Source organism: Nerophis ophidion, linkage group LG10, assembly GCF_033978795.1.
Source record: "Nerophis ophidion isolate RoL-2023_Sa linkage group LG10, RoL_Noph_v1.0, whole genome shotgun sequence".
Lineage (NCBI taxonomy): Eukaryota > Metazoa > Chordata > Actinopteri > Syngnathiformes > Syngnathidae > Nerophis > Nerophis ophidion.
In genome coordinates this window covers 24407528-24430555 of record NC_084620.1, presented here as the reverse complement: position 1 = coordinate 24430555, position 23028 = coordinate 24407528, and the positions used below count along the sequence as shown (strand labels likewise).

General features: G+C 42.2%; 3 protein-coding genes across 6 annotated transcripts in view; 2 read left to right on the top strand and 1 right to left on the bottom strand.

The window, feature by feature from the left end:
• Positions 1-9923, top strand: part of tkfc (triokinase/FMN cyclase) — a 48637-nt gene extending 38714 nt beyond the window's left edge. For 3 of the 4 annotated variants that reach the window (XM_061913069.1, XM_061913068.1, XM_061913066.1), the window contains exons 16-18: positions 9392-9425; positions 9502-9594; positions 9707-9923. In XM_061913069.1, coding sequence (XP_061769053.1) covers positions 9392-9425; positions 9502-9594; positions 9707-9859 — 280 coding nt within the window. In that variant the 3' untranslated portion in view covers positions 9860-9923. The remainder of the gene's footprint in view (positions 1-9391; positions 9426-9501; positions 9595-9706) is intronic. The other variant, XR_009808452.1, reaches the window with a different exon arrangement.
• Positions 9924-10064: 141 nt separating this feature from the next.
• Positions 10065-16844, top strand: LOC133560492 (E3 ubiquitin-protein ligase TRIM39). Its single transcript, XM_061913065.1, has 14 exons — positions 10065-10437; positions 10968-11106; positions 11172-11409; positions 11489-11673; positions 11744-11848; positions 11913-12008; positions 12085-12318; positions 12387-12534; positions 14843-14890; positions 14959-14985; positions 15080-15144; positions 15226-15336; positions 15408-15526; positions 15604-16844. Exons 2-14 carry the CDS (start codon positions 10969-10971, stop codon positions 15851-15853), a joined length of 1764 nt encoding a protein of 587 aa, XP_061769049.1. The 5' UTR covers positions 10065-10437; position 10968; the 3' UTR covers positions 15854-16844.
• On the bottom strand, positions 16369-22049 carry cmasa (cytidine monophosphate N-acetylneuraminic acid synthetase a). Its single transcript, XM_061913077.1, has 8 exons — positions 21702-22049; positions 20107-20249; positions 19871-20026; positions 17885-18021; positions 17719-17813; positions 17483-17654; positions 17229-17394; positions 16369-17145 (listed from the first exon to the last, which is right to left on the bottom strand). The coding sequence occupies exons 1-8, from the start codon at positions 21920-21922 to the stop codon at positions 16937-16939; spliced, it is 1299 nt and encodes a 432-aa protein (XP_061769061.1). The 5' UTR covers positions 21923-22049; the 3' UTR covers positions 16369-16936.
• Positions 22050-23028: the final 979 nt, after the last annotated feature.

Here is a 23028-nt window from a genome sequence, read left to right as displayed (position 1 = left end):
CTTAATTAGATTATCCAGAGAATAGTGCTCGATACCGTGGTAGAGCGCAATATGTATGTGTGGGAAAAATCACAAGACTACTTCATCACTACAGAACTGTTTCATGAGGGGTTCCCTCAATCATCAGGAGATTTTAATGGAAGCATTCACATACAATGGTTTATATAGGGCACAGAGTGGGTTGGTACAGGCAGGCGTAGGGGCGTGGTGATTGGCTCATGTGTTACCTAGGAGGTGTTTCCGTCTGTGACGGCATGCTGATATGATTTCACTGTGCTTGTTGAGGGATGACAGGTCTGGTTGATATATCAATCAATGTTAATTTATATAGCCCTAAATCACTAGTGTCTCAAAGGGCTGCACAAACCACTACGACATCCTCAGTAGGCCCACATAAGGGCAAGGAAAACTCACATCAAATGTTTTAACACTGTTACAAATATGCGCCACACTTTGAACCCACACCAAACAAGTGAATTAGTGAAGTGAATTATATTTTATATAGCGCTTTTCTCAAGTGACTCAAAGCGCTTTACGTAGTGAAACCCAATATCTAAAGTTACATTTAAACCAGTGTGGGTGGCACTGGGAGCAGGTGGGTAAAGTGTCTTGCCCAAGGACACAACAGCAGTGACTAGGATGGCTGAAGCGGGAATCGAACCTGCAACCCTCAAGTTGCTGGCACGGCCACTCTACCAACCGAGCTATACCGCCCCAAGAATGACAAATACTTTTTTGGAGAATTTCCGTACCTTAACACAACTTGAACACAAGAGAACAAATACCCAGAACACCTTGCAGCACTAAGTCTCCCAGGCTACAATATACAACACCTCAAACGACGCAAGTAGGGAGGGTGGGGGTTTAGTGGTAGTGTGGGGGGGGGGGGGGGGGGGGGGGTTATATTGTAGCCCGGAAGAGTTAGGTCTGCATGGGATTCTGGGTAATTGTTCTGTTGTGTTACGATGCGGATGTTCTCCCGAAATGTGTTTGTTATTCTTTTTTGGTGTGAGTTCACAGTCTGGCACATATTTGTAACAGTGTTAAAGTTTTTTTACGGCCACCCTCAGTGTGACTTGTGTAGCTGTTGATCAAATATATTTTGCAATACCACACGTGCGTCTTGCATGGCCAGATGCAACATACAACTGGGCTTGCATGCTGTCAGTTCAGGATGTAGGAGGCGTTAAAGGCAGTGCCATTATGGCACTCCCTGAATATTGTTGATCTGGTATATATCAACAGGGGCTTCGATAGAATTGGTGCCCTAAAATTTAGGGGTCTCCCCGGAAAATTGGGGACGTTGGCCCTTCATATTAAACTCGCGGGCCGCACCAACATTAAATTGTCATATCGAAGTGTTATAACGTGACTGGGCCGGCGCGCTGTTTATATGGAGAAAAAGCGGACGTGACGAAAGGCCGTCCTCACTCAGGTCTGCATGGACCCGGAGGGGGCATGCCTTGTTGTCCGATTGGAAATCGCGAGATTTTCGGGAGAGGCACTAGAATTCAGGAGTCTCCCGGAAAATTTGGGAGGGTTGGCAAGTATGGTTTTATATAACTTTGAATATTTAGTTCATGCTTTACAAGTGCTCAATATTGCCAACAACAACAAAACGGACAACATGAAGACGATATGAGAATTCCTCCCAAACGCGCCCGAGGATGTCGTGATCCACCATGTTGATTGCTGCTGTTAATCGATCTTTCATGTCATCGATATTTGCCGGCAACGGTGAAACATAAACTTTGTCTTTTACATACCCACACAGAATAAAGTCACACACAGTTAGGTCCGGGGATCTGGCAGGCCAAGTGCAGAGAGTTAGGTCTTAAGCACTTCTTCTACCAATCCACGCTTTCATTCAGATAAGTTCGAACCTCGAGACGCCAATAGGTATATCCTGTTGAAAAATGAAGTCATTTCTATCTTCTTGAAGTGAAGCAAATAGCCAGTTTTGGAGCATTTTGAGATAATTTTGTCCTGTAACTGCGTTTTCTTTAAAGGCCTACTGAAATGAGATTTTCTTATTTAAACGGGGATAGCAGGTCCATTCTATGTGTCATACTTGATCATTTCGCGATATTGCCATATTTTTGCTGAAAGGATTCAGTAGAGAACATCAACGATAAAGTTTGCAACTTTTGGTCGCTAATAAAAAAGCCTTACCTGTACCGGAAGTAGCAGACGATGTGCGCGTGACGTCATGGGTTGTAGGGCTCCTCACATCCTCACATTGTTTATAATCGTATCCACCAGCAGCTAGAGCGATTTGGACAGAGAAAGCGACAATTTCCTCATTAATTTGAGCTAGGATGAAAGATTTGTGGATGAGGATAATGAGAGTGAAGGACTAGAAGAGAAAAAAAAGGCGAGGGCAGTGAGGGCGATTCAGATATTATTAGACACTACTAGGATAATTCTGGAAAATCCCTTATCTGCCTATTGTGTTACTAGTGTTTTAGTGAGATTATATAGTACCTGAAAGTCGGAGGGGTGTGGCCACGGGTGTGTTGACAGCTAGTGTCTCCGGCGAGAGGAGGTAATAGTCCGCAGCAGCTGCAGCAGGACGCAAGCTCTGCTGATGTCTCCGGTAAGAGACGACTTATTACCACAATTTTCACACTGAAACCTGCCGGTTGACATGTGGTCGGAATCCATGTTCGCTTGACCGCTCTGTTCCATAGTAAAGCTTCACCTTCGGGTTTTTTAAACAAGGAAACACCGGCTGTGTTTGTGATGCTAAAGGCAGCTGCAGTGCACCGCTTCCCACCTACATCTTTCTTCTTTGTAGTCTCCATTATTAATTGAACAAATTGCAAAAGATTCAGCAACACAGATGTCCAGGATACTGTGTAATTATGCGATTAAAGCAGACTACTTATAGCTTGGATCGGGCTGGAAAAAAATGTCCGCTACAACCTGAGACATCACACGCACGCGTCATCATACTGCGACGTTTTCAACAGGATACCTAGCGGGAAATTTAAAATTGCAATTTAGTAAACTAAACCGGCCGTATTGGCATGTGTTGCACTGTTAAGATTTCATCATTGATATATAAACTATAAGACTGCGTGGTCGGTAGTAGTGGGTTTCAGTAGGCCTTTAAAGAAAAAGGGACCATAGACCCTGTTTTGAGACACAGCACAGAAGACGTTCACTTTAGGGGAATCTCTTTTATGTTAAATTGTTTCACGTGGGTGACGTGTTCCCCAAATGTGTATCATCGCTAAAAACGAGACTGAAAAGAGAGTTTCATCATCTCCAGCATCGACTCACAGAATCTCTTTCACATCTCCTTGTCGTTATTAATAAGTGCTTGGACAAGGCTATGTTTGTATGGTTTCATATGTAATCGTCTTTTTAACTCACGCTTGACAGTGGTTTGAGAGATCGCAAGCTTACAACTTGCTCAACGTGTAGACATGCGCGGGCTCCCCTCAGACGCGTAGTGAATCTTCTCCACTTGATACTCTGAAACATGTGGTCTTTCAGGACTTTCCTTAACACAAGCAGCCAGTCTCTTTAAACGGTTTAACCCACCGTTGAATGCTCTTATAATGGAGTGGATCAATGCCAAATTCTGTTCTAAAAGCACGTGCACCGTGACAATGACGTTTGTTTTTTCAAACATAAGCACACAAAACGCCTTATGTTGAGGAGTCACCGTTTTGAGGGTAAATAAACATGTGGTCTTACTACAATTGAACGACGCCGAAAGGATTACATGACCACAACGGTGAAATTGTGACACAATAAAACTTGGATAATTCCTGTATCAAATGACCATTGATTTAGTCTATTACAATGCTTTAGAACTGAATAAATGTGTGATGATTTTAGCATATTCTTTTTGAATAACCCTGGCATACATATGTGTGTGTGTGTGTGTGTGTGTGTGTGTGTATATACAGGACTGTCTCAGAAAATTAGAATATTGTGATAAAGTCCTTTATTTTCTTTAATGCAACTAAAAACATGAAAATGTCATACATTCTGGATTCATTACTCAACTGAAATATTGCAAGCCTTTTATTATTTTAATATTGCTGATTATGGCATACAGCTTAAGAAAACTCAAAAATCCTATCTCAAAAAATTAGAATATTTCCTCAGACCAAGTAAAAAAAAAAAAGATTTATAACATCAAAACAAAATCAAACATTTGAAAATGTCAATTAATGCACTCAGTACTTGGTTGGGAATCCTTTTGCACGGATTACTGCATCAATACGGCGTGGCATGGAGGCATCCGGCCTGTGGCATTGCTGAGGTGTTATGGATGCCCAGGATGCTTCAGTAGCGACCTTTAGCTCATTTGCATTATTGGGCCCGGTGTCTTTCAGCTTCTATGAGGTTCAGGTCAAGGTAGTTGGCAGGCCAATGGAGGACAGTAATGCCATAGTCAGTACACCAGTTACTGGTGGTTTTGGCATTGTGGACAGGTGCCGGATAATGCTGGAAAATAAAATCTTCATCTCCATAGAGCTTTTCAACAGATACAGCTTCAATAGCCGTATTCCCATGGTCAAGCCACTCCTGAACTCTAGAAAACGGAAGTTCCCGCAGTCAGCAATGGTTTGGGGAGCCATGTCAGCTGCTGGTTTTGGTTCACTGTGTTTCATCAAGTCCAGAGTGAATGCAGCTGTGCACATGCTTCCATCTGTTGTAAAGCTCTATGGAGATGATGATTTAATTTTCCAGCATGATCTGGCACCTGCTCACAGTGCCAAAACCAGCAGTAACTGGTGTACTGACCATGGCATTACTGTCCTCGATTGGCCTGCCAACTCTCCTGACCTAAACCACATAGAGAATTTGTGGGGTATTTTGACGAAGAAGCTGAAAGACACCTGACCCAATAATGCAAATGAGCTGAAGGCCGCTATTGAAGCATCCTGGGCATCCATAACACCTCAGCAATGCCACAAGCCGATTGCCTCCATGCCACGCCGTATTGATGCAGTAATCCGTGCAAAAGGATTCCCAACCAAGTACTGAGTGCATTAATTGACATTTTCAAATGTTTGATTCTGTTTTTCTGTTATAAATCTTTTTTTCTACTTGGTCTGAAGAAATATTCTAATTTTTTGAGATAGGATTTTTGAGTTTTCTTAAGCTGTATTCCATAATCAGCAATATTAAAATAAAAAAAAGGCTTGCAATATTTCAGTTGATGTGTAATGAATCCAGAATGTATGACATTTTCATGTTTTTAGTTGCATTACAGAACATAAAGGACTTTATCAAAATATTCAAATTTTCTGAGACAGTCCTGTACATGTATATATATATATATATATATATATATATATATATATATATATATATATATATATATATATATATATATATATATATATATATATATATATATATATATATATACATCAGGGGTCTCAAACATGCGGCCCGCGGGCCAATTGCTGCCCGCGAGATGTTATTTTGCGGCCCGCACTTTGATATGACAATTTAATGTATGTGCGGCCCGCGATTTTAATATGAACGGAACTTGACAGCATCATACTTCCCAACGTTCCCAATTTTCACGGGAGTCCTCTTAATATCGGGGTACCCATTCTCTGGTAATCCCTGCCAATTTTTACCCAATCAACAATACTCAGGGGGTGCCGCAATGGCACTGTTCTTAACGCCCTCTGAATCCTGTACAGATAGCGTGCCAGCCTATTTGATTGTTACATTTGGCTGAGCAGTACACATGTGTGATGTTGCAAGACATATTTGGTCAACAGCTACACAAGTCACACTGAGGGTGGCCGTAAACAAAACTTTAACACTGTTACAAATATGTGCCCGACTGTGAACCCACACCAAACAAGAATGACAAACACATTTCAGGAGAACATCCGCACTGTAATACAACATAAATTCCATCCATCCATCCATCCATTTTCTACCGCTTATTCCCTTTTGGGGTCGCGGGGGGCGCTGGCGCCTATCTCAGCTACAATCGGGCGGAAGGCGGGGTACACCCTGGACAAGTCGCCACCTCATCGCAGGGCCAACACAGATAGACAGACAACATTCACACTCACATTCACACACTAGGGCCAATTTAGTGTTGCCAATCAACCTATCCCCAGGTGCATGTCTTTGGAAGTGGGAGGAAGCCGGAGTACCCGGAGGGAACCCACGCATTCACGGGGAGAACATGCAAACTCCACACAGAAAGATCCCGAGCCTGGATTTGAACCCAAGACTGCAGGACCTTCGTATTGTGAGGCAGACGCACTAACCCCTCTGCCACCGTGAAGCCCCCCAACATAAATTCAACAGAACAAATACCCAGATTCCCATGCAGCCCTGACTCTTCAGGGCTACAATACACACATCCATGCTACCACCTACCCCCCACACCCCCACCTTCCCTACTTGCGTCGGTTGAGGTTGTGTATATTGTAGCCCGGGAGAGTTTGGGCTGCAAGGTGTTCTGGGTATTTGTTCTCTTGTGTTTAAGTTGTGTTAGAGTATGGATGTTCACCCAAAATGTGTTTGTCATTCTTGTTTGGTTTGGGTTCAAAGTGTGGCGCATATTTGTAACAGTGTTAAAGTTGTTTATACGGCCTCCCTCAGTGTGACCTGTATGCCACAACCGTTGTTCTGCACATGTCTCGCACAACATGATTTAGAGTTGTTACTTTAGTTGAGTTATGTGCGCAATGACAAGCTGTAGAGCAATAGTTGTCTTATAGATGGTACGCTATGTGAAGGTATGCCAAGGGTTAAGTGAAATTTATCAAAAACATTCTAAAAAATAGCAATCAGTCATAAATACTTAATAAAAATATTTATTGGATAACACTTCAACAAAATATGACTGTAAGTTCACAAACTGTGAAAAGAAATGCAACAATGCAATATTCAGTGTTGACAGCTAGATTTTTTGGGGACATTTTGTCCCATCAATATTGATGTTAAAGATTTCTTTTTTTGTGAAGAAATGTTTAGAATTAAGTTCATGAATCCAGATGGATATCTATTACAATCCCCTAAGATGGCACTTTAAGTTGATGATTACTTCTATGTGTAGATATCTTTATTCATAATTGAGTTACTTGTTTATTTTTCAACACGTTTTTTAGTTATTTTTATATCTTTTTTCCAAATAGTTCAAGAAAGACAACTACAAATGAGCAATATTTTGCACTATTATATGATTTAATAAATCAGAAACTGATGACATAGTGCTGTATTTTACTTCTTTATCTCTTTTTTTCCAACCAAAATGCATTGCTCTGATTAGGTGGTACTTTAATAAAAAAAATGTTCACATGAGGTACATCACTGAAAAAAGGTTGATAACCAGCAGTGCAGTCACGGCAGCCCTTAAAAATGTCGGCCGGGTGAAAATTGGGACAAATTCGGGAAAATGGTTGCAACGGTAGATTGTCGGGGGGTGCACTGAAATTCAAGAGTCTCCCAGAAAAAGGGTGAGGGTTGGCTTTCCCGCCCTAGCAGCGCTAGGGCGGGAAAGCCATTCATAGAAGGTGAATTCATTAAAAAGTGCATGTTTGATTTTTTAAGAAATCTTTTCTTGCGGCCCAGCCTCACCCAGTTTCTGCATTCAGTGGCCCCCAGGTAAATTGAGTTTGAGACCCCTGATTTACATCAACAATATGATTGGCATGAGTGGATGGATGGACAAGACAGATTTAAAAAAAAGAATATTTTTCTTGAATCGATTTTTGATTTTTTTTTAACAATGAAGAATCATTATAAATAAAAATTTAAAAAAAATTTGACACCCCTATGAATTGCTTCATACGCTAAACTTCATTCAGCATGTTATTTAAAAAAAATGGACTGTTACAAAATCATGCTGATTGTCAAAGATTTTATGATATAATAATAACATAACGTGTTAGTTCTACCTCAATGAAAGCTTTTGTTATTCTGGAAATTAATTTTGTTGCTCAATGTAATATTTATGTAGTGCTTATATACACATGATTTCAGCCTTTCAAAGCTCCTCTTGGAACACCAATTTTTGACCTTGGTATTTTTAAAATCCTAGTTACAGCCTTTTGTGCATCCCTACTTTTAGTGTCAACATTTCAACTTTTTCTTGATGCTTTACACCTATTTGCTCTCTTATTCTACTTTGAAATAGTATTTTTATTTTTATTTTGCTGTGGCCTATGCTTTGGGCACCCCTGTTTTAGTGGTTTACTGAGTCGTAAGCTATCTGAAGGTCCATGAAAATTTAACTGACGCAGCGACGTTTATTATCTCCAAATATACATAACAGCATGACAAACCACACAGTCAAGGAAGGACCATTTCCCAGGTGGTCAGTTAAATTTTTAACCACCCATTTTTCAGCCATTCATCCATCCATTTTCTATCGCTTTTCCCTCTTGGAGTTGCAGGGGTAGCTAGAGCGGTTTGGATAATATTGTAAGAACAGTCGGTAGTTGGACATTTTAGTTTCAGCCTATGTGGGATGTGCTAGTTTTTTTTAGGTTGGTGGTAATTGTGGCTACCTCAGTGTCATTTATGTTGGTAATCCAAAAATCCGGCATGTTGGGTCTGAGTTCTTTATGTGAGCACGTAGTTGGAGTGAAGCACTGACTTATCTTTTGTAGTTAGTTAATGAGGACGCGGATGTTATGTATTTTCATATTTTCATGTTTTGTTTCCATTCGGCCAAGCAGTTTTTTAAAGTTTTGCCAGATAAGTTCAAGGTTACCATTTGCATTTTCTGTTTTTTATGAAAGAATTTGCTTCAGACCGTCTCAGAGTTTGTGTTACTTTGTGTATGTAAATGTTTGTCAATACATATTTATCAAGCACAGTTCTTATTTGCACATTAAAAAATGTACGAATTATATGCGGGAACTATTTTCAGTATTCACACAATTAAGTGCCTTGTCACCTGGTATACAAACAGATGTTCTTTAATTATATTTAATTGTTTAGCACAATGATTCTCAAACTGTGGTAAGTGCGGTACACAGGTTCCATCTAGTGGTACGCCAAAGAATCCCTTAATTAAAGTACAGTGTTTATTTTCCTATATTCACACAAAGTGTTACTGTTCAAACTGTGTGTAGCGTTACAGTGGCCAAAATATTGAGTATACTTAGTAAATAAAACTTCTGTCTTGTTTGTAATGAATACTTAGGCCTAATACACTTTTTTATTTTAATGTTTGTCATTATGGTGGTACTTGAAGAGCCAAATGTTTTCTGAGGTGGTACTTGATTAAAAAAATTTGAGAACCACTGGTTTAGAATATCTATGCAGTATGTTTTAGCATGTAAGTAAACAAAAGGTGAATATCATTAGTGGCTTCTATGTCGTTCTTTTTTTGGAATTTGGCCCTGAACATTTTTATATTACAAAACATCTATGACGTCAACAGATATGGCGGCGCTGATCCAGGGGACAGAACCATGGTGAGTGACCACAGCTCCAGACAAACTTAAAATGTTTCTTGTTGCGTATAGTCATTAGGACTCAACCTGGTTTTAGTTGGACGCTCTGTGTCCTGCTGTAGACGAGCTGATGAAACTAAACACAGCACCTCCCGGTGCAGAAATGACTATACTGCAAGCTGCTATACAGGTACAGTAAAACATCCTCGACCTGTTTTGTTTTTGGTTGCGCAAGTGTGCGTCCCAAAAAATAAACCTGCTGCTGCTGATTCATTAACAATTTCATTCTCCTGTCTGCCCAGAGAGCTGCTGCTGGCGCAGAATCCACTCGCAGCCTTGTGGCCAAGGCGGGTCGAGCCAGCTACATCGCCTCTGAGCGACTCACTCTCCCCGACCCTGGGGCCAAGGCCATTGTTGCCATTTTGAATGCCGTATTTGAAGCGCTTAATGAGTAGCGGTAGTAGAACACACAAAGCAGAATTAACTTTGTGCATCAAATAAAGTTTTCAATACACTGATTTTGGTAGTCTTGTACACCAAATGTCTACACACTCGGTAAACAGTTGATCTTATCATGAGTCCAAAGGAATGTCACATTGAAGAAAATGTCAGATTTGACTGGACCAAACCCATACACACACACGTGCAATACACAAGGCCAGTTGACAATAACATAACCAATGAGCTTCTTTCATTCCTGTCCCGCATAAAGCCCCACATGTACACACTTCCTTGCCAGCCCACTATTATGGATACAGGCCATTGCTGATAAGTCCAACCGTGCCAAGGTGTTAAGGGCAAATGTTTTTTATTGTTTGTGTGTACATGGTTTTCCTTCCTCAACCAGTTCGTCCACATTGAACGGGGAAGCAGTCTTCCGTGGGTGTGGTGTGAGGAAATTTAAAAGCCTTGCACGCCCTGATTCTTTAGTTAGCGACAAGCAGACCAGCTACAAGACCAGTGAGTGCCAACAGGATACGATCGACATACCTTAAGCCCATTCGGATACCTGAGACGACCCTTGCAAAATAAGGTACCCATTGTCACACACATTGAAGATTGTCCAAATGAAATTCCACTTTGTTTGGCCACAAAAGAAAAACAACTGAACAAGAAGTTGTGACTAACTTGAGGGACAAGTTTTTTGTTTTTTTTACGGAAAGTGTTCACACTCAAACATTTATTATCCTATTTGACAGGGCAGATCTTCTCCATGTCCACATTTGTTTAGTTTCCAAATGTCTAAAAACCTGATGTGTACAGTCTTACTGAAATGTATTGTTTGTGAAATTACTAACCAACAACACACAAAGAAACTTTGTACAGAATGTAATCTTTGTGATAACATTTCGTTCCGCTTCATTCCTAAAATGTTCATTGTAATCAGATTTGTGGTAACAAAGCAGACGTTATATAATGTGTGTCTAGTTGAATAACAATATACAGTATTATAGTGTATGCGCTAAGATTAGTTAGCCGCTTGTCATGTGTGAGGGGGGAACTCTTGAAGCACCCCTACTATCTAAGTGCTTATTACGACCACATGCTGTCCTGTTTTTGCAGGATGTCTTTAAACACTTTTTTGGACAGCGATCAGTTCACGTGTTCCATCTGCTTGGACATCTTCAATAACCCGTCCTCCACGCCGTGCGGTCACAGTTTCTGTGTCTCCTGCATCAACCAGTACTGGGACGGGGCCAAGGTGGGTTCTTCTACCTCCACCTCCACCTTCACATTCACATGTCTTCATTTGTCCTTCCTCTGCAGGAATGTCAATGTCCTCTGTGCAAAAGGACCTTCCAGAAGCGTCCGGACCTCCAGATCAACAGGACGCTGCGTGAAATCACAGAGCAGTACAGATCCATGTCTGCAGGGAATGGGGGGTTGGCAAAGGATAAGAAAGTACGTGTACAAGATGGCGCTATGCCCAGCGCTTTAATAAATGAACTGACCAAAAGGCTTCCACGTGTTCCGCCCAAAACGTCCCTGAACAGCAAGGAGCGAGGTGAGTCGTGTGACCATCGAGATGGTCTTTTTGTCCCTAACAAAAATCCATGGCAAACTCATCACCTCAACACCCACAGTCACAACTCCGATGGCATCTTCCGTCCCTAACCAAAGTCCGATCTCTGTGGCAAGCGGAGCCAGTGAAGAGCTTCCAGCCATTGCTTTACCGTCCCAGTTGTCCGGCAGAAGGAGGTTCACCATGAGTGGGGTCGCCAGCAGCCAAAACATTCCCATCTGCCAGATCCACCAGAGGGGCATCATGGTACCAGAATTTTTTTTTTTTGTTCCACCCGTTCACCTCTGGAACGCTCTCATTTTCATTCTGCGCTTAGATCATCTGTCTTACCGACGGGGAGTATATCTGTCCCGACTGTGAGGCTGAGGAGCATTCCAGTCACAACACGGTGAAGGTGGAAGATGTGTGGATAGAAAAGCAGGTGGGAAAGCCAAGCACTAATGTTAGGCACGGATCTGGTATTAATCGTGTTTGCACATGTCCAGGCCCAGCTGAAGGAGACGGAACAGAAGATCCAGGAGATGATCCAACAAAGACTCCGGAAGATTGAAGAGATCCGAATATCAGTAGCAAACATGAAGGTGAGTCCTTGTCTTCTAGCTGAAATAATCAGTCTAATTTGGAAGCTTGTTAGTAATGTTGTGTATCTGGAAATAGCTAGCAGTGGAGCAAGAGACGGCCAGCAGTGTGTGCATATTCTCTGAGCTGGTAGCAGCCATCGAACGCTCGCAATCGGATCTAATAGACTCCATGGAGGTCAACCGGAAGACCTCTGAGCAACTGGCAGACACCATGGTACAGCAGCTGGAGCAGGAAGTGAAGGAACTCCAACAGCGGGAAAGCGCGGTTGCCAAACTGTCAACTTCTGACGACTACGTACAAGGCATTAAGGTGAGTGGCGTCCAAATGATTTAGCTTTTTGTATTTCCGCGCTCAAAACGGCTGCGTATTGTTCCCAGAGTTTCCCTGGGGTCTGCAGCATTCCACCCACCAAAGACTGGTCTGGCGTGTCTGTGGCGTCTGACCTGGGCACAAGCGCCATCTACAAGTCGCTGGCGGCTCAGGTGGAGAAGTTCCAGGAGCGGCTAAGGAGCGTAACCGAGACAGGTGCTCTCTCGTGGTGTGATTAAGAACAAGTCTGTGTCTCAAATAGAATACTTCCATCAGTACACCGCTGTGTTACCGGAAATGACGAGAGCAATGTTTAACTGCTTCTTCTTCTTCTTCTCTCCTCTTTTATTGTGAATTGTTACCGCTAATGTCACTGCAGTAGTACATCAACATATGACATTAATTCGGTTCTGTGATGTAGCTCTTAACTCAAAACACTTGTATCTCAAATCATCGTTACCCATTTAAATAAATAAATTTAATTGGCCTGACAAAACAGCACAATTTTAACAAGTAACATGCCTTTTAAAAAGGGGAAAACAAAGTTTTTGTGAATTAATACTGTATGAAAAAATGCAAAAAAATGTAGTACAAACACTACAGTAGATTTATAAAGTAATGTAATTATATTGTACAGCATTTACTTAGGAGAGGTGACATCTACTGTATCGCATTCCAGCTGCTTCAACTTCAAACACACCAGAAAAACGTTTCTATATTTTCATTAAATAAATGTCCGCCATTTATATATTATTTTAACATTCTTGGCTAATGTTAGCCTTATTCTGCCTGAGTATGGTGCATAGTAGCAGTGATAAGCTTGACTTCCTTTGCAAAGTTAGCGACAACTTCGGTCATATTTTTGATAAGTTCTTGCTTTATTTCAGTGCTTCTCAAATATTTTCTGTTAAGCCACCCCTAGGAAGAAGAAAATATTTTGCACCACCCAACCCCACACTTGCCACCGTGACTATAAATAGTATAACTTGAAAATTGTTATAACTAAACCTCTGCCAAACATTGTAAGTTTATTAAGATTAAAGGAATAAACACACAAGCCTTTTCTCGTCTCCCACCGTGGTTACAGTGAAGCCAAGTGCTACACACACTTTGTCATATTCTGGTACAGAAAAAAGCATGTTCCCTGTAGTCAGACTCTCACAACTTAAGGCATAAAAATTGGTCGAGAGACAGCTCTTATTTCAAAACAATCTAAAGTAGAGGCACTCTTTAAGTTAAAGTATCACTTTATTTTCTCATGCTATGGTTTGCTTGTCAGCTGCCATTATTTCAAATAAGTCTGTCCCCCTCATGCGATGTCTTTAAGATGGCAAATATTCAACATGGTAGATGTCCATCACTGCAAACTAACCATTTTGAGCGTTATAAGAGCAACATCTGGATACTTACAGTGCTGTACCGTGTGAAAACACATTAAAGGGAAACTGCACTTTTTGTGGAATTTTGCCTATTGGTCAGAATCATTATGGAAGGCATGACAACGGATATATTTTTTTAATGCTTTCTAAATAATAAAAAAAAAAACTTAAATAAAATTCCAGCTACAGTGGAGCCAATGGGAGCTCCACTACTCCACTGATAAAATCCAATAAATAATCATTTAAAAAGCGCCAACAATACTCAATTTCCGTTTCGTGACTTGAATATTAACCAAGTATTAGCAGAGGTAAGTAGTAATGTGCTACATTTACTCCATTACATTTACTCAAGTAAGTTTTTGGATTAATTGTATTTGACAGTAGTTTTAATGTAACATACTTTTTACTTTTATTTGAGTATTTTTGAAAAGAAGAAATGCTACTTTTACTCCGTTACATTGAGTTTATTTCCGATCGTCACTTTTATTTTTATCACAGTTCATAAATATCGATTAAGGCTTGTAAAGACGTATTCTAATGTCAGCGACCCTGCTTCCGGCAGACACTGTCACATGACTCTGTTTCGCCAATCCGACATAAGCAGTTGTGACGTTTGATTCCATTTCACCAATCAAACAAGCGCAAATACAGCTATAGGAAGCTGAAATAGGTCAGTATTTTTAAAGTACGGTATATGATAAAATAGAGATACGTACTTTTTCAATAAGTAGCAGAATGTTCCCAAAGAAGACACTTTAATCACGTTACATGACACCAGCATATCCTGGCTGTTTCAGAGAGCTGCTGAACAGTTATTATAGTTGTGCCCATTACTACATTACACACTTACATCATTTATATAAAACCCTAATGGAAGTGTTTGGATGATTTTAGGGGCTCTGTAGGCATAACCATAGGCCCTATTGTAAGTGAACTTTTGATCTAATTAATTTAATATTTAGAATACTCTTTTTTTTTTAAATCCATCCGTCGTCATGTATTTCATAATGATTGTGAACGATAGGCAAAATCTTTCAAAAAAAGTGCAGTTCCCCTTTAAATTTGTACAGAAGTGCACCAGTTGAGACAGAATCATAGTTTGCCTTGTCACAGTTAGAGATCCACGTTCTGTACTACCTCTGCAGGTTTTATTGCTTCGTTGCTGGAAGCCAGTCCAACACGTCCTCAGCCCAGTGAGTGTTGCACACACACATTTGCATGTTAAGATGCCTTCCTGACACGCATTACTGGTTTTCTGCAGGGATGAAGAGGGTCCAGGAGTATTCAAGTAAGCCCCATTTACAAAGACCAGTTGACTAGGACTAAGATTCATGATGATGATGATACAGATGATAACAATGATGTCCTCCATTTTTTTTTAGCTGATGTGACACTGGACTGCAACACAGCCCACCCCAGATTGATCCTGTCAGACAGCATGAAGAGTGTGAGACGTTGTTTTATGTCAGCAAGTTGACAGTCACAAGGCTCTGCGTGCTCATCGGATATCTTGGTATCTGCTGTGCAGGTAAGGTGCGGCGAGCGGCACCAGCTGCTTCCGGACAACACAGAAAGGTTTGACAGGGTGGTCTGTGTCCTGGGGAGGGAGGCTATCAGCTCTGGGCGACACTACTGGGAGGTGAGTAGGAGTCAGTGGAGCTACAGGACCACGGGGGATTAGTTGTTAATGTATCTTCGCCTTGGTGACAGGTGCTTGTGGGGGGCAAGACTGACTGGGACCTGGGGGTCGCTAGACAATCCAGCAACAGGAAGGGCAAGATTGATGTCACACCAAGTAACGGATACTGGTTCCTCAGCTTGAGAGACAAGTGAGTCCTAATCCATGCATGCCCCAACTTTGTGTACATATTTATTCTAAAAAAATGCCTTTTCTCCTTCAAACCAGGAACAAGTACGCCTTTCGCACAGAGCCCTCCACGGACGTCCACCTGAACCTTCGGCCAAACAAGATTGGAATATTTGTCGACTATGAAAGAGGACAGGTTTCCTTCTACAACGTGGACGCTAAAATCCACATTTACACCTTCAACGACAACTTCACAGAGTGTATCTTGCCCTTCTTCAGCCCGTGCACCAACAAGTCGGGAAAGAACGATGGACCGCTCGTCATCACGCCGGTCGACAAGTCGGACTGACCATTTGTTCCTTCCTTATATTTCATGTTCCTTTTTTATCACTGTCCTGACATTGTTAATGTTTGAGAGGGCTGATTTGCTCGTTAAAAAAATACTTTTTTTTATGCAAACAAGTTTTCAACTATCAACATTAAGATTTTGATGGTTACTGTAGATGTGAAAATGTACATACCTCTGCTACTGGATAAGTGTCAATACGTTTGTAGCTGTAGAGGAATGATGCATGTATTGTTTGAAAGAGCTTAGTGTTAACTTTTTAAAAAGTGCAAATTGTCGCATTTTGTTTTATGAAGTGATTCACAACAAAATCCTATCTGACATCTTGCTTGTTAAACATTCTCCAATTGAATCGTATTTAAATGGGCTTTACCCAAGATAGGTTTTGTTATGGTTTTAACTGATGTTCTTGCGGTTTTCTGGGTGTCTAGCATGTGTCACATAGCAGTTACCGTAGTAACACAAATGCATCTACTTGCACTTTTTTCTTTGAAAAAAAAAAGTTTATCATTCAGGTCAATAGTTCAAAAAGTGATTTTATTTGTAAACATAGATAATTAAATAATTTACTCAGCAAATATCAGCATTGAGGAATCTTGGGGAAGACAAACGTGAAAATCAGTAATATATTGACATTAACTTCATGATCACAATTAATTAATTGGCTAACTAGCATAAGCACCTGGCTTGAATATGAAACACCCACTGGTCCACACCCAATCAAAAACATGAACACAAAACTTCGACCAGTGATGTTTGTCATAATTCAAAAAAACAAAAACTAGCATTAGCACTTGGCTCAATTATGACACGAACACTGGTCCGCACCCATTAACCCATACAAAACACACCCACTTGTACGCACCAATTTAAGAACATTTCAAAAAACTTTAACTTGTGACGTTTGTCATAATTCAATCAACAAAAGCTAGTATTAGCACCCAGCTCAAATATGACAACCACTGGTCTGCACACATTCTCACACACACAAGAACGTCTTCAAAAAACTTCAACCAGTGATGTATGTCATTCTTCAAAAAATCTTTTAAGTGCAAATAGACTTCTTTCATAGTCCATTTTGAGATTCTACTGGGAATTGATGCCATCATGCTTCTTCTGATATTTGGCCTTTTCCTTCTGGAGCAGAATGTGCTCTGCGAACTCCTTGACGGCGCCGTTACCGCCCAGGCAATGACAAGTGTACTTGGAGGCTTGGACGGCCACCTTGGAGGAATCGGCAGGGACCCCGCTCAACGCAGCCAGGTTGAGACAATCCACGTCAAGCTTGTCATTACCTGATAAGACATTGGCGGTCAGGACGCCACAGAATAAGAAGGCAATGGCGGTTTGTAAGTGATGGAAAATGGTAGCACCTTACCCATGTATGCAACATCCTTCCAATTCAGCTTCCTAGACTTCAGCATGGCCGTCAGATCAGGAAGAGGCTCCTCCCCTACCTGAATCACCTGACAGCCTGTCCTCTTGGCTAATCTATCCGCCAACGTCTGAGTCAGAGGGTCCTCTCGAGTGGTCAGCAGCACCACCTGCAGGGCAAGCACGTCGATGCAGTATCAAATTACGAAGACATGGACCACTTTTGGGGGGCGGCCTCTGTGCTTGAGAGCTGACAACCTCCACTTTCTCTCGCTTCAGCATGCGGATGGCAGCCGTGTCTCTGGTGTTGACAGACATCATCTCCTCTCCAGACGCAGAAATATAGATCTTGCCCTCAGTCAAACATCCCGATACATTACAGAACATTAGCTGAACCACCTCCGGCGTTGCCTGGCCAAAGTAGCCATACCTGTGAGACATTAACACGCATGTTAAGAGGCAGTCGTACTTGGGAAGAAAAAAACGTGTGCAACCTGAGGACTCTCTGCTCAGCCACGGGCCAGTCGATGTCCACGTCGATGTCCACGCTGTACTCAGGAAGCATCTCGTAGTAGGACACCTTGCCACCCTGCGCATTTAAAAGGGCAAAGCTTGGCATCCCATAAGGTTCTGGCAAGTTTTCCCAACATCGCCGCAAACCTGCAGAAGACCCCGGTCCATGAGGAGCTCCTTGGTGGTGAAATAAAAAGAGCCATTCTCACACAGCTCGCCGTCCCAGTCCTGACGCCGAGGACGGTTAGCCGGGTCCACGTTCAACGGTTTGGTTAGATCAGGCGCTGAAAGGAGAGGAAGTCTGCTTTAAGAATATTTTTCCCCCACATCAAAATGGCACCACTATAGTGGCTGCTGTCTACAGGAGCTCCTTGCTCTTGTGTTTCCCCCTATGTGTTTGTGAGGTTTCCCTTTTGGATCAACTGATCAGGGCCGCGCAACACTGTGTGGCACTTTTGTGGCTTCTGCCCTGCTCTTTTGCGAACTTTTTAAACTGCCTCGGGGGAGCCGTGCCCATGTTTGTGTCGAAGACACCCAGCTAGCTCTCTGCCACACCGGAGTCCGTGTGGAGGGACCGGAGGAGATGCGAAGGAAGAGACGAAGCTAGCGTTCGACATCGGAAAAGACGGGCTTCACGGAGCTCTAGCTGAATGAGCACGTGTCGGTAGCGTTCGACATCGGAAAAGACGGGCTTCACGGAGCTGTAGCTGAATGAGCACGTGCCGGACATTTCTGTCTCCTTGGACGCATTCTCGCTCATCCCCACGTACTGGAAATTGGTCAAGAGCTAGTGGGCAGCCTAAGACGGAGTCGGATCCGTTGGTTGCTTTGTTGGGTCTGTTCCGGTCTCTGGCCGTGCTGTCTCCCCACCCCAGCAGACAATGGCCTGTAGCACTGCAGAGGCCACTGATTTGTTTCGTTGGTTATCTATATATGTTACAATTATATGTGCACAACATGTATTATTTTATACTAATTGTTTTACCTTAGTATCTTTATGTAGAAAAGTACTACCCATTGTTTCATACCAAGATCAGGGTTTCTCCTGGATTGCCAAGATGCCGGTGGCGGTGGGGGCATGGTTAGGGAGGTAGCCACCATGACGACATCCTATACTTTTCCACAATATGATTTTCTATAAAGACGCTGAAAAAAAATGTATACCGCGTACATACATTAAAAAACAAATGTTATTAATTAGTGTTAACATATATTTTTATACATCGCTTTGCTCCATTTTCAATTGTTGTTGCTTATTTTACAATGTAATTTGAGAACTGTTCAAACGCCTTGACACTTTTAGTGACTTTTTCTTTATTTAAAACGACTGGCAACAAAGCTAGCATCTTTTTCTGGTGTTATTATAGATTGTGTTCCTATTTAGAGGCTCTACTTCTGTCCCCTCGATTGTCTGTGAGGAACAGCGAGCTGCAGCCAACCTGACGTTACACGTTTTTTGCGCTGCTGCTCCAGTTGGACTTTATCCACTTTGAAGCCGCCACTGCCCTATTATTATTTGCATACTTTGCAGATCGCTGTTCGCGGGTAAATCTTGTATATATTGATGTACGTCCACGTCGCAGACAAGCTGCTTCCCCGGCAGACAATGCCGTACATATTCATAACATTCGTTCTCAGGACTGGACTGTGCACCTTGCCTCGTTTTGCACTATTTATTTTCTTTCCTTCCTATTTTTGCATATTTATAGACTGTCGCACTGATACTGAAGTTGCTTTTAATCTCATTGTATCTGTGTATAGTGACAATAAAAGGCAATCTATTCTATTCTATGTTGCCTTCATCCTGTTACAGCAGAGCTGTTGCAGTGGTCAGTTTTTTTTCGATGACCATGATATGCACAATCTCGTTGTTGCGTTTTTCCCTGTTTCTTGCATTGAACAGAGAGCACAGTACCATGTCAAATTCTTTGTGTGTTACGTACTTGGCCATCCATCCATCCATTTTCTACCGCTTGTTCCTTTTGGGATGGCGGGGGGTGCTGCAGCCTATCTTAGCTGCATTAGGGCGGAAGGCTGGGTACACCCTGGACAAGTCGCCACCTCATCGCAGCATACTTGGCCAATAAAGATGATTCTGTATCTGACATCACACACACAAGTTTGTCTACTTACCGCCCTTATTGACCTCCTGCCAGCGAAACTGGTGCCTGCGGACCACGGAGAAAACGGAGTCAAAGCCTTGCAGCATGATCAACTCCAATGCCTCCTTCACGTGGAATGGGTGGAGGCAGGGGGAGGTGGCCTGGATGTTACACACTATGTCCACATCTGCGAGAAGACAAACATAGTATATGTGTCAAAGGTTTTGGCGCTCTAACAAACGTGGCGTTTGGGCTTGTCTGGCATACGCGGATGGTGTCGGACAAACTCCTGGATGGTCTCCAATGATGAGGTGGAGTCCCGTGCCACTTGGGCGCTGCGCCGATGCACCTTGGCGCCCCAGTCAAGCGCCACCTGCTCGATTGTGTCGTGGTCCGTCGACACCCACACGCTGTAGACACAGGACGGACGTTCTAGCCCAGACTTCAGCAAACTAAGGCCCAGGTGCTGCATGCGGCCCGTTGAGCTTTTCAATCCGGCCCGCCGGACATTCCCAAATAATTTTTTTAGATCTTTAGGAACGAAAGTTTAGCTGCCATTATGATGTGCAGTGATGTTTTCAAATGGCAATAAGTCTTGAACTATACAACATATTTTAATGGCTGGAACAGTGGTTTTTAACCCTGTTGGAGGTACTGAACCCCACCTGTTTCATATGTGCATTCACCGAACCCTTCTTTCGTGAAAAATAAAATGTTTTTTTTTTTTTTCAAATTCAAGAAAGTCATGTTTTTTACTGGTGCAGAAAAATTAACCGTGCATGAACATAACCTTGTTTAAAGAACAACACCAACACAGTGCATGAACTCACAACAAATTACACACCTTATACACATTACTATGAAATGATTAACATGGACCCCGACTTAAACAAGTTGAAAAACTTATTTGGGTTTTACCATTTAGTGGTCAATTGTACGGAATATGTACCGTACTGTGTAAACTGTACTGTTTCATATAATGTATTCTCTTCCTTTGCAATCTGCGAGTAAAAGTTTCAATCGATCAATCAAACAACCTGCTAATCAGATAGAAAATTAGAGGGAACTTTGTTTGGGAGTATCCATAACACGCTGATAGGGAGAAGTTTGTATTTACACGATAAGCCGTATGTGTCTTTACCTCCGTGGCGAAGGCTCCACCGAACCCTTGAGGCCGACTCACCGAACCCCTAGGGTTCGATCGAACCCAGGTTAAGAACCACTGGGCTGGAATCTGCGCTTTTGCATGATATACTAGTTACTATGGTAGTCTAATTAGTTACTATGGTAATCTAAGTCACAGCAGCTCAAACTAGGCACCAAGCAGTGTGGGTGGGGAGTGTTTCCACGGAGTGTTTCCAGAGCATCCAGCCTGAAATGCGGGTGTCAGGGACAAACTTGGAAGGAGATTTTTACAACAAACCTAAAGCTTAGTGATATTTAGCATATATTAGAGTGTAGGTGTTTTTTTTACCCTTCACTTTTTGTTGTATTTTTGTTGCGTTTAGCTTGATCGTAAAAGAGAGGGGGTGTGGCGTTCATATGTTGTCAATATTCAGTGTTTTATCGTTAATAGTTAATATTGTAAATCCCACATTCTTCATTTTCATTTACATCCTGGGTGTCTCATTCAGAAAAAAAAATTAAAATTCCATTCCGTTTTTTTAAGGCGGTCTGTCATAACGTTTTAGCGTTCAATAAGACATTAGTGTGAGGTTTAATATTCGTGTTCCTAAAAATAGATACACTGGCCCCAAGACCCATTTTTTCTCTAAATTTGGCCCCCGGCTCAAAATAATTTCCCAGGCTTGTTCTAGCCCTTCAGATGCCATTTACGGTCACTTTTGTTTTTGTTCTCGTACCTGTCAAACATGTTGGAGTCCACGGCCGCCCGGAGCACCCATCCAATGAGTGGCACCCCGGCCAGTTTCTTAATGTTTTTCAGGGGGATACCTTTGCTTCCGCCCCTCGCCAGGATGAGCGCGGCGACGTGTCTCTTCCCGTCCACTTTGCTATGCTTGCCGCCGGCTTCCTGCGTGGTCCGATCGCCACTAGCGGGCACACCTCTCTTTCGACAATCCATTGCGGCTCTCTGCTTTGACTCGAGAGAAGCCTGACGGTTTTAGGGCGGTTTTAAGCGTCTGCAACTCGGTAGGTTGTACCTTGTCGTCGGGAGCTTCCTGGTTCTCCTCTTCCCCTCTTTTCACTGCAGCAAGTAAGCCGTAGTACTACTCACTACCGCCACTTGCTGGTGAACCATTAATGTGCATACGAGAATTCCGGCTATCAAAATACAAGAGAAAAGGTTTTCTTCTCCAAATAAATTGAAGAATGGTATGTGAGACAATGACAGGCTATTTAATTAAAGTTGTTGGGGTTTTTTTAGTCTACAAACTCTTACAGAAAACACACACACAGTTATGCTACCTGACCAGTATTCCCTCTTTTCACTGAGGAATTCAGGCCAATTAAAAAGCACATAAGTTGGTGTCTGGCCTCACAAGACCTACTTAAAAATAATTAATGCGGGATATTTAATATTGAAATCAAGTCATAAGCAGAATTTTGGAATGAAACATGATCTCCTACGTTTTATCCTCTTATAAGGTGAGACGTTGTGGTGAGAGAGGAAGGGCCCGAGATCTTCTGGCTCAACTCATCGGACCGCCCGGGCAGCATACCACACTCCCTTAACCTCCTTCTGCTCATCAGCAGCCTCGCCTAGACTTGCGGATTTTCCTATGAAAATGATGAGCATGAGGCATGCCTTTAATAACATATATGACAAACATCTTATAAATTCTTGTTTGCTATAGCAGACTGCCATGCCTGTCGTGTAGCCCTGTATCTTCCTGTGTCCTACGAATTTAAAGGCCTACTGAAATAAGATTTTCTTATTTAAACGGGGATAGCAGGTCCATTCTATGTGTCATACTTGATCATTTCGCGATATTGCCATATTTTTGCTGAAAGGATTTAATAGAGAACATCCACGATAAATTTCGCAACTTTCGGTGCTAAGAGAAATGCCCTGCCTCTTCCGGAAGTCGCAGACGATGACGTCACACATGTGGGGGCTCCTCACATATTCACATTGTTTTTAATGGGAGCCTCCAACAAAAAGTGCTATTCGGGCCGAGAACACAACAATTTCCCCATTAATTTGAGCAAGGATGAAAGATTTGTGTT

Coding starts and splice junctions, on each gene's coding strand:
- LOC133560492 (XM_061913065.1), top strand. CDS start 10,969: ATGTCTTTAAACACTTTTTTGGACAGCGATCAGTTCACGTGTTCCATC. Junction 11,410..11,488: donor CCTGAACAGCAAGGAGCGAG/GTGAGTCGTGTG, acceptor CAACACCCACAG/TCACAACTCCGATGGCATCT. Junction 11,849..11,912: donor ATGTGTGGATAGAAAAGCAG/GTGGGAAAGCCA, acceptor GCACATGTCCAG/GCCCAGCTGAAGGAGACGGA.
- cmasa (XM_061913077.1), bottom strand. CDS start 21,922: ATGGATTGTCGAAAGAGAGGTGTGCCCGCTAGTGGCGATCGGACCACG. Junction 20,250..21,701: donor GACTCCAACATGTTTGACAG/GTACGAGAACAA, acceptor CTGTGTCTACAG/CGTGTGGGTGTCGACGGACC. Junction 18,022..19,870: donor GCAGGAGGTCAATAAGGGCG/GTAAGTAGACAA, acceptor CTCTCCTTTCAG/CGCCTGATCTAACCAAACCG.